This window comes from Haplochromis burtoni, unplaced genomic scaffold (genome assembly GCF_018398535.1).
Source record: "Haplochromis burtoni strain Fernald_Lab_line unplaced genomic scaffold, NCSU_Asbu1 Contig_511, whole genome shotgun sequence".
Classification (NCBI taxonomy): Eukaryota; Metazoa; Chordata; class Actinopteri; order Cichliformes; family Cichlidae; genus Haplochromis; species Haplochromis burtoni.
Genome location: NW_024582872.1, coordinates 292563 through 304072, shown reverse-complemented (window position 1 = coordinate 304072; position 11510 = coordinate 292563). Strand labels below are relative to the sequence as shown.

Sequence of the window (11510 nt, the reverse complement as noted above, 5' to 3'; positions counted from 1 at the left end):
GGGTCATATGATTGTTGGGTTTTCCCTGTTTTGTCTGTATTATTGTAGGGTCTACCTTACAATATAAAGCACCTTGAGGCTACTGTTGCTGTGATTTGGCAGTATACAAGTACAATTGAGTTGAATTGAACCTAATTCTGAGAGCTTCCACCAAAGCTAAATATATCAATTACACAAAAGATGGTTCTAACTGGGAACCATAAAACCATTGAGTTAACAACATACTGAAAAAGCATCTAATGGGGCAACATCATGCTGCCTTTTTCTAAAGTCAGATAAAATTCCAGGACTTTTGGCAGGACTTGCAAACAGTTCATGATTTTAGTAGTTTTACTGACCTGCAATGTCTCCCTCTGGATGAGAGCATAGTGAAGCGTAAAAATGCATTTAGTAAAGTAATTAAGTATGGTTGAAATGTAGTCATACTTTAAATATTCAATTTTATGCTGCTTTCTAGTTTTCTTCATTATTGTACTTCAAATCACTTTTTAATTGTTTAGATTTCTCCTTTCATGCAGATTTTAAAATATGGTTCTAGTGCTTCTCTTTTGTGTCTGGGGATTCAAAGCGCTTTATGCAACATGCAGCATCCTAATAAATAGCCTAATAGCATCTAATTATGATTAAAAAGTGTAAATACATGTTTTACCATTTGTGCAGTGCCACTTTTCATCTATTTTTCTATACAAAGGCACATGAGCTTGAAAATTAAACCCAGGTTTCATGTTTTTCCATGCGCTCGTACCTGGTACTTGGTCCCTCGTGTATCACCTCACTGAAAAATTCTGGAAACCTCCGTGTCTCCAGATGGATAATTACTTTCTCCATGTAGGTTGTGCAAAAAGAGTATTGAGTATTGTGCAAATTTCAGAGAAATGAATACATGAAGATGTTTCTGTGTCCAGCTTAATGCAGACGACAATGAGAGCTTCCTGCTGTTTGGTGCGTTGTTTGAGGCCACCATGATTGACAGGAAAATTGGAGACAGGCCTATCAGCTTTGAGTTCTCTCTTGGTAAGTGGATGTGTGGAGTGTTAGGGAGTTTAGTGTCCTGCTCATTATTTAGTCACATGATCCAAACATAAAGAATGATACCAGTCTTGCATTTATGTGGTTAATATATAATGAAACTATCATTTACTATTCCTCCCACTATCAGGTAACTATGGTAACACCTTAGAGTCTGCCCCTCAGCCCACTATCAGTTTCACCAGTCCTGCAGTCCCTCGGAGGATGCCAAGAGTGCTGGATTTCCCAGACACTAGTGATGTGTTCGGCTCGTTCTCTCTCAGCACCTCCCCTAACAGCCCTACTTCCCCCCTGCTACCCAGAGAAACTCAAGACGCTGCCATGACTTCAAAATCCACCACATCTCCAGAAAAACCAATCATTGTGGAAGGAAACAGGTTGAGTCACTTTGTTCTTGTGGATGTCAGAAACTCTGTTCTATGCACCAAAGACAGCATGTTTAATTTTCATTGGACAGTCATTGCAAACCGTGGATTTCTTTTTAAAATTTGCAATAAAACATAAACAGTGCCTTTATTAGAAAGCACAGATAGACAGATGGAAAGAGAGCGGGTGAGTGACATGCAGCAAAGGTTCAGCCAACAGGAAGTCACGCATCATATTTGGTCTCAAATTAACTATAACTAATCAAAAAGCACAAAGCAGGCATGTTATTTGTTATATAAGCAAAAGACATCAACAGCAAAATAACAGTGTAGGTGTCCAGTATGAATAAGTGGAGATGAACGCTAGAAGAGATAGATATTGGCTCCAGTTGCTTGTGTCAGTGAGCTGAGTGTGGAAGTGAAGCTGTCAGTGTACTGGTCGAGCTACGTCCCTACCATTACCTAGGGTCACGAGCTTTGTGCAGGGACTAAAAGAACAAGATTTCCTATACAATTATCCGAAATGAGCTTTCTCCTGGCCTCTCGCTTACTGACAGGGTGAGGAGTTCAGCTTAGAGTAGAGTTGCTACTCCTCCACATTGAAAGGAGCCAGTTGAGGTGATTCAGGCATCTGATTTGACCTCCTGGTGAGGTGTTCTGGGCGTGTCAGCAGGCCTTTTATCGCCTCTGTGATTCATCACATAAGCTGGAGGAGGTGGCTGGGAGGAAGGAGGTCTGGGCTTCTCCCCTGTTGTTGAATAAGAGGTTGCATGGATGGATGGATTAGGTTACTGGTGCTAATGATGTTAATAAAGGAGAGTCAATAATATTTAATAATAATAAATCACTCCTAGCCAAACCTATTGATATTAACAAATCATTAACAGTAGTGGACTGAAACAGTATCATTTTTTTTTCTTTTTGTAAAGTTTCAAGTTTACTGTGTGTGTGTGTGTGTGTGTGTGTGTGTGTGTGTGTGTGTGTGTGTGTGTGTGTTGTGTGTGTTGTGTGTTGTGTGTGGTTACATGTACCTGCCTCTGGAGAAGCAGAAGCCATGTATTAATGTGCTGAGTCACTGGGAAGAAAGAACCTACCGAATGCACAACTCAAACATGCTGGACAACATAGCAGTTCTTCTTGTATGTATACACACACACACACACACACACACCCACACACACACACACACACGCACACACACACACACGATGCGCACACACACACACACACACACACACACACACACACACACACACACACACACACACAGAGCTGTTAAGGTTCACATAATTGAGGAAGGAGAGTACAAACAACCAGGTCCAGAAGATCTTGGTCAAACAATTGATTTTAATGAATACACGCGTGGGAAGACCATTCTGTACGCAGACAGGAATTAATCTTCGACTTAATCAAAGCATACACAGATTTTTATAGCATCAGGGTTTGAATTAACGACGCCCCTTCATACGTCACAGACAGAATATATACATACGTCAAATCAAAACCACAATGACTTTTAACACAGTTTAAAAGAACATTATCTCTGTCTCGTCTGGAACCTGTTCCTCTTTCCAGAGACAAACATGACCAACCTCTCACCTATAAATGAGTCTACTAATGTGTGTGTGTGTGTATGTGTTGACCTTACATGCCCTCTCATCTCACCCGTTGCACTTCTGACCTTTTACCAGACCAGAGGCTCATCCTTATGTGTAATAACCTACTGAAACTACATGTACTATGTTGAATAAATGTTTTAATCAAGAACCTCTACTAAGAGCTTAGTAAAAGAATATAAAAGTATAACAGACCATTTGAATAACCTAGACTCTGCTTTCACTTCTGTAAACTCTCTGCAACTTCCTGTCAACTGCTGCACTTAGTCTTTCTAAAAGACACACACTGTTTAAACCTCTGAATACAATATCAATGCTGCAAATTATATTATTAATGCAATGGTACTGATGATGATTATTTAACAATAGCAGTAAAATAATTTTCTCTGCTCCACAGAGCGAAACACATCTCATCTCTTTCAGTGTTCGAAAATGTTATAAGTTATGAGATTTAAAACATGGTGTGCACTGTTAGATACTTTTAGTCTTTTGTGTGTTTTTATTATAATAACAACACAAAATAGCCTGATTTGTATATTTAATGACCAAGTTAGCTGAGTTAAACCCTGAATAATGTGAAAAAATAATATATTAGTTTAAGATTGTAACTATGAAGATGCTGTATTTACAAATGAAGCAAACAGCATAGATGACATATCTTAAAGAAATGGACTGTCAACAACTGATGTGTGTTGATGAGTGTGTTAAAACTTAATTCTACTGTATATTAAGACACAGTGACACTTGATACATTTGTTAAAGTGAAAAAACTTTGACTTGGCTTTGACTGACCTGATAACTATGTCAACATATCACCTATACTCACCTACACTCACCTACACTCGTGAGAGAAACTTCATCTTCATGTCTTGCAGGAGGAGGGGGTGACAAATGCATGGGAGCTCCACAGAAAGTCAGATCCTGCAGCCGAGCTGCTGATGAAATCTGTCCTCCAGGACTTTTGTGCAGATGCCAGGTAATCACAGCAACTCTTTAATGCTACTTTGTGAGCTGACTGTCTCACGTGGTTCACTTACTGGGAAAATAAAGGCCAAACAATCAACTTAAATATGGAATTTAAATTTGAATAAAAATGTATTATTTTATAGCACAGAGCATAGCAGCAAATGTGATCTGACATTACAAGTCAATAAATACTGAGAACAGAACTCCTACAGCAAATACAGTTTCCTTAATAGTTGTCATTGTTCTAATTTTAGACATTCAAACTCCATTGTCACATTTTAAGCCATGACAGACTTAACAGACGTTAACTTTGTCCATGGAATTGAAGCTTAGAATGTCTTCATAATGACACCATCCTTCCATGCTGGAGACCAAACTCCTGCAACGCTTGTACAGGGACTAAATGGCCCATAACCCCAAATTCCTGAAACACACAGGGGGAACGTCATCCACCCCAGGGGCCTGGCCACCAAGGAGTTGTTTAACTAACTCAGTGACCTCATCCCCAGTGATGGGCAGTGATAGACGAATCAGCCCACTCCACTCATCTCCAAATTCTGCTTCCTCTACAGAAAGGATTAAGGAGTTCTTCGAAGTATTCCTGCCTATATAAATTGCATTTATTACTTCTAGGCTGGACAACTGTGGGCTGGACACTTAGACAGTACAGGAGGAATTACTAGAAATTAACGAACAGAATATCCAATTCGTACATTTGAAGCAGAATTTTTATCCACTGGAGCTACAACAGATACAACAGATGGAAGAGATTTTCACCATTTCCATTGTCTGGCTAAGACAATCGGGCCAGGACTGGATCCGGAGTTTCGTCATATCCCATGTGACCAGACATCAGGTTATAATGAGCGAACTGGAAAAAAGTTTCCCAGCAGACTTTTGACATAACTGGGTGTGCTCTTTCTGTGTAGTGGTGTCTCAATACAGTCTGTCCCTAATAAACACAAAATGTGAAAATGTCAGGGTTATGTCCAGTGTTGGTCAAGTTACTTGAAAAAAGTAATCAGTAACTAATTACTGATTACTTCCCCCAAAAAGTAATCCCATTACTTTACCGATTACTTATTTTCAAAAGTAATTAATTACTTAGTTAGTTACTTAGTTACTTTTAAAAACACGATTTACAACCTGAAGAGGTGATAAAGCGATAGATCTTTCAGCCCAATTCTACTTTTTCTGCATAATCCATCATACAAAATGTAATCAAATGGAAAAGTCTCTTTTTTTAACTTGTTTTATCAGTTTTAATCTTTTAACTTTATGCATCAAGCAAAAAATTTATTATCTGCAACATTCTCTGACTTGAATAAATTAGTTTAACATTTAAACCTATTTTCTGCACATTCCAGCACATAAAATAAAATATTTTTTGTGTTTACACTCACTCTTTCAAATAGATGCAAGTAAAACACAGCAGAAAATAAATAAAGTCAAAGACTCAGCGGTCCTGTTGCTCTATTTTCACCTGTAAAGCAGGACTGGGGTAGGCGGAGGTTTACCCTGGTGCAGGTGTGCCGCGGTCAGTTAAAGAATCAGCGAGTTTCTCTGTGAGTTTCCCATTACGTCGTAGCTACTCGGTGCTTGCTCGGAAGTTTAGGGGTTTTTTTCTGTAAAAAGAAGTTTTCTTCCCACGCACGATGGACGCTAATGTTTTTGTCACTTTTTATGGAATCAAACTCAAAGTAAGGTCAGTACTTCCACGCTTTAAACGCTGCACGCTCATACTCTCTCTCCACTCGATATATGATCCATTGTTGATCTGCACACAGCTGTTGTCACTAACGGCGCACTCGCTTATGTCACTGTCGTGAGACATTCTCGCAAAAAATCACGGTTTTAGTAACGCAGTAACGCAGCGTTCCTACGGGAAAGTAACGGTAATCTAATTACAGTTTTGCAATAGTAATCCCTTACTTTACTCGTTACTTGAAAAAAGTAATCAGATTACAGTAACGCGTTACAAGTAACGCGTTACTGCCTATCTCTGGTTATGTCAGTGCACATCATTTGACCATCAATTTTCATCGCTTGATCGAAGGCTGAGCTTAGAGTGTCGTCACAAGACTGTTCTAGTGGGAAATCTTTCCTGGAGCGAATCATCGCTTTTCATCCTCCACAAGGTTGGTGTTGGACAAGCTCACATCACCGGTGAGAGCAACACAAAGGTCTGATCCCTCGGTCCCATTTCCAGAACTGATGGTGGTGGTCTTTAGGTGAGGTGCAGCTGGTCCAGGATTGCCCAACAGACATCCGGGAATCACCTCCTTGCTGTCAAGCTTGCTGAGTGCTGCCACCTGGGTCTCCCCTGACAGCCGCCACAGCAACCATTCCCCCACAGGACACCGGCTTTCCTGTGCCGTGACTGAAATCATTCTTGGAATGACTGGGGCAGGTGTCATCTCCTTCCCCCATCTTGTGGAGCCTCACTGCAGGGCCCGGGTGAAGTGGTGGCACTGCTAGAGAGCCAGCATGAACAATTAGATTTTCCAGAATTTCTGTCTGGCATTTGGCCTGGTCCAGCTGCTGCTGGTGCTCCTCCACCTACTCCTGGTACATGGCAGGCAGTTTCACCATCATCTGTGTCAGCACCTTTAATCCGCTGCTTCTGATGTCTTTATTAGTCCAGGCTACCAAGTACAGCAGTTGAATCTAAAGTGGATGTACAATAGAGGTTGAAGTCACTAGCACATCCAGAAACTATTCACAGTGCTTCACTTATTTCACATTTTGTCACATTACAGCGTTATTCTAAAATTGATTCACATCCAGCACCCCAGCCATACTGGTCACATGCAGGTTGCATCTATTTTTACTGTGACACATCTTGTTGGGTGGCTCAGGAGGTAGAGCAGGTCATCTGCTTATCAGAAGGTTGGTGGTTTCATCCTTGACTGCTCCAGTCTGTATGCCAAATGTCCTTGGGCAACATGCTAACCCCAGGTTTCTCGCCAGTGGATCTGAGTATGAATGTGTGTGAATGTTAGACAGGAACTACTTGCATAGAAAAAAGTGCTCTTGTGAACGAGGCAAGTTGTGTAGTTTTCCGAGTGCTCAGATAGAGCAGATAAACGCTAAATAAGAACCAGTCCATTTACCATTCACCCTATGGTTCTGTTTTTGTTGTCCTACCTTGACCAGTTTTTTGACTGGGGAAATAACAGCAATGTTTCAGGCAGGTTTTCCAAGTTTACCACCTTATTAAACAAAATGCAAACGATAAGATCCTGAGCTTTTTGAACTACGGTCTCTTTGAGAAACTTGAGATCTTCATTACAGACTTTTCTCTTCCTGTCAGCACGCATTTTCTTTTCTTTATTTTACTTTAGTTTTGAAAGCTCAGTAATTGTTAACATTTTGCAGCAGTCTTAGTCAACACTGCAAACTAGAGAGGGCTGGAAAAAATTTGGAAAAATAATTTTATTCTGTTTGTGCTAAATATGTTTTTGGCTGTTTGTCAGGAGTTTCATTGAAACAGCGGAGGCTAAGTTGAAGGCTGAGCTGAAGTCGACTTATCTAACACAGCTGGACAAGAAACGCCTGACCATGTGTAAACAGGAGCTGGTAGGAAAACTAAGTACAATTCTTATCACAGTCCTTTACATCTCAATTAAATTTGTCTGCTTTTACCTCAGTACCTATGCAAAATGAACAACAAGCCTCACAGACCACCAATTATAATACATTTCAATCACATTGCAGACTTAAACTGTTTTGCATATTGATGTTTGTTGGCAAAAATGTCCAGTATGTAAGATATTTATTTACAACTCCTGGGCAGGTGCGACCAGATTTGCAGTTTAGAATCCCATATGCATAATGTGCATTACACAATCTTAACAACAGCGTACACAGCATTTATACAACACCGCATACAATAATGGATGTATGTGTATTGCAGGAAAGTATGATAGGGGAGGCACAGTCCCTGGTAGGGAGGAAGAAAAATGCTGGTGGTGTGAAAGAAATGCTACAGGACGCAGCAAAACTCACACATAAACTCCGCTTTCTTGTGGAGGAGGTTTGTATCTGTTAGTTGTCACAGGGATTCGTCTGATGGTTCTGGTTCTCTCACTGACATTGCAGAGTGTTTGTCTTGTGATATAAGGAAACTTCAGATGACTGATGCTGTGAAGTTGTATTACTGTATATAAGTAAAATAAATGGAAAAATCGAAGTCAAAATTGGGATGCAGGCACAGGAAAAAGTTTGAATTTTGAAATGTCATTTTTTAAAATTTGCCTTATATATGACAACTTTTCTCATTCACACATGTACATCCTCACAATCTCTAGCCCCAGCACACAGTTCCAGACATGTTTGTGTGGCTGCTGAGCAACAACAAGCGTGTTGCATACGCCCGGGTTCGAACCAGAGACCTGCTGTACTCCAGCAGGCAGGAGGCCCGAGGAATTAACTGTGGCAAGGTCATAACCCTGTTTCTCAAGGTAAACTCACATACGCAGAACATGTCTTATCCATAGGAAGGCTTCCAGATGAAAAATAATCTCTGTGTGTGTCTGTGTGCATGCAGCCTCCAGGTAAGCGTGTTGCAGGCTTATCAGTCCAAGCGAAACTGGATGTGTATCTGTGGTTTGGAGCTTGCAGGGACTCTAGCCACATGCTGGATAACCTGCCTGCAGGATTCACTCCAGCTACAGGGGGCGCTGATGCCAACAGCCCTCCTACACACTTGCACTGCGAAGGTGAGACTGAAGCTAACTTTTGCAGTGTCTATTTACCTTGTTTTATCTATTGTGCTTTTGCAGTGTACAGGCTTTCCATTTCTTTTGATCACTATCTAGAACCAGAAATCAGTCCATACTGACAAGACAGTTTCCTGCGTTATGATATGTAGAGACATGGAAAATACGTACATAGTTTCCAGGTCTAAAACGTGAAACCAGTGTTTCAAATGGCTCATAGAATTCATTAAAAACACAACCCTATAATTGTCACGGACTCAACTCAACTTAAATAAAAGTGCTTAGGTGTAGAAACAAACACACTGATAAGTCACACCAGTCAGCTCAGGGCAGCCCCATGACTCACCAAGGGCTACTGGGCCCTTGAGCAGCAAATACACATCATACCCCAAAACTTTCTGTTGTACTAGGACAAGGACATCTCATCTTGCATATGAAGCAGAGGAATAAGCTTGGCAGCTAAGAGACCATGGCCATAATGATGACAACTTGGTCACACCTAAGAAACTGGTACTATGATATGACTATATTTCAGTTCCTTGACAGGAGATGAGTCGACACAGAGTCTGAGTCAAGACTCAGCAGTAAGTCCAGGTCTACACAGCTGGTGGTTAGGCACTTCTTCTTGCGCCTATGTTGATGGTGAAGGGACTGAAGCAATCAGCACGAAGACCAGAGCTGTTTTGTCCAGTAGGCAACACTTCACCCGTTGCCTCCTGGTGGTGGTCAGAGGGCCCGGTGGCGCCAGTGTCCGGCAGCCTCGCCTCTGTCAGTGCGCCCCAGGGTGGCTGTGGCTTACAATGTAGCTGCCATCACCAGTGTGTGGATGTGTGTGTGAATGGGTGGATGACTGGATATGTAAAGCGCTTTGGGGTCCTTAGGGACTAGTAAAGTGCTGTACAAATATAGGCCATTTACCATGAATTTCAGTAATTCAAGTTTCGACAAAGACTTTTTAACAGCAGGACTCAGACCAAACCAGCACAACAGTGTAATCAGTCTGCAGTGGTACCATGAGCTCACTTTTGAGAGTCTTAGCCACCTGCATTCCAGTCAGAGCAGCACCGAGCCCGAGAAGACAACTTTGTTTGAGATGACGGAGACACGGGATCTGGCCATCATGGGTGAAGTGTGAATATTTCCATGGAAACATGTGATCCTCAGATAAGTTACAGATTCATTAGTTTTTTCTGTGTCACAGAACACATGCACCTCAAAAGTGAGAGTGGTGACTCTGTAACTCGTGGCATATTTCACCTTGGTAAGGTAGGTCCTGTCGGCTCCTTCTTCTACTCTGTTCAAGTGGCAAGAAGGGTACTGTGAGAGGTTCATCCCAGCTAGTGTGGCCACACTGGCGTGGTGTAGAAGACTGGGCAATGGTTATAACCCAAGGTATCATTGGGACAATCACTGCGTAGCCCAAGCATGGACTTTCATCATTGGCTTGATTAAAGAGTCAGCCGGAGCTAATGTGGTTGTAGGCAGGTGGGAAACCACTTCAGGAACATTACTGACTCACTGTTATACCTCAAATCCTCCAGTAGCCAGAAGTTCTCTCCATTTGTCCAGGAGTTGTTTAGTTTGATGCAGAGTCAGAAGAGACTGGAGACAGTTGTCCACATAAAAGGCAGGATGGACAAACTCATACGCATCTCCACTCCCCTTTCAGTGGTCCGGGACCTGTCGCTGTGAGGAATAAGTGTCACAGCAAGGGTTGCCGGTGGTCCCAAATGGCAATTTGGTGACCTAGAAGTGCCATTTACTGTACAGATCAGGCGGTCACTCCTGCTGTCTATCCCTCCACAGGAAGTTGAGCAAAGGTCTTCACATACCTTACACCTAGGAATGAAGGCTAAGTGTGCTGCCTGGTAGTAGGAGGCCATTTAGGGGAGTCATGGTGAGTCACATGGTGAGGTTTGAAACAACTCCTACTAGTCTACCACTCGATACTGGTTAGCACTCTAACTAAACTGGAAAGATTTTAAGTAAATCTGGGATGAAATACGGCGGAGAAGCTAACCCTAGAAGCTAACGGTATAATGAGTCAAGTGGGCTCACTGCCCCCTGAGTCGGCTGCGCCAACCCACCACGCCATGCTTTTTGACCCGGTAAGTAGTCCTGTGACGACACATCTTTTATTCAGTTCTTTGGTCTGATGTAGAGCAGCCTGTGTTGCCCTCCAAAGTCACTGACACCTGCAGAGATGGTGTTCAACAGAAGGTACAAAGCACTCTCCTTCAACAGTTGAAAACAAAGGCGGCTGATACCCCAGGGAAGCCTTGAACGATGAGAGCCCTGCAGCTAGCTGGGAAAGATTGGAGGACACCACACACCGAAGGGAGGCTCCCAGCTTGCTGCTGGTCTGCAGGGAAAACCAGAGGAAAGACTAGCCAGGGGTCCCGGGACAGTGCAAAACTCTTTCCAGATACTGGAGGTGAACTGAAGACCACAATCCGACACGACATCGATGGTTGTTGGTGTGAGACAATCATTTATCATCTGGATCTTTGCTGGGTCAGCCCTAATTTGTCCTTTCTCAACAATGTAGCTTAAAAAGGAGACGGAGTCAACGTGAAACTTTCTCTCCCTCCACAGACAGGTTATCTACGAGATGCTGCAGCACCAAACGGATATGTGACTCGTGTAAAGAAAGAGATTTGGGAAAAATCAGAATGTCATCTAAATAAATTAAAATAAACCTATTGAGGTAGTGTCTTAGCACGTCGTTGACCTGGGGTCCATTCTTCGTACCTCGCTTACTACATCCAAGATCAAATGACACATCCAAGATCAAATCATCGCGCCAACTTTGA

At 42.2% G+C, this 11510-nt stretch overlaps 1 protein-coding gene across 1 annotated transcript in view; it reads left to right on the top strand.

The window, feature by feature from the left end:
• fer1l6 (fer-1 like family member 6) overlaps nt 1-11510 on the top strand; it is a gene marked incomplete in the record, with an annotated part of 57669 nt that overhangs the window by 15847 nt on the left and 30312 nt on the right. The window contains 8 exon segments of the mRNA XM_042214040.1: nt 906-1014; nt 1160-1410; nt 2417-2533; nt 3886-3986; nt 7453-7555; nt 7893-8012; nt 8287-8439; nt 8526-8697. Coding sequence (XP_042069974.1) covers nt 906-1014; nt 1160-1410; nt 2417-2533; nt 3886-3986; nt 7453-7555; nt 7893-8012; nt 8287-8439; nt 8526-8697 — 1126 coding nt within the window.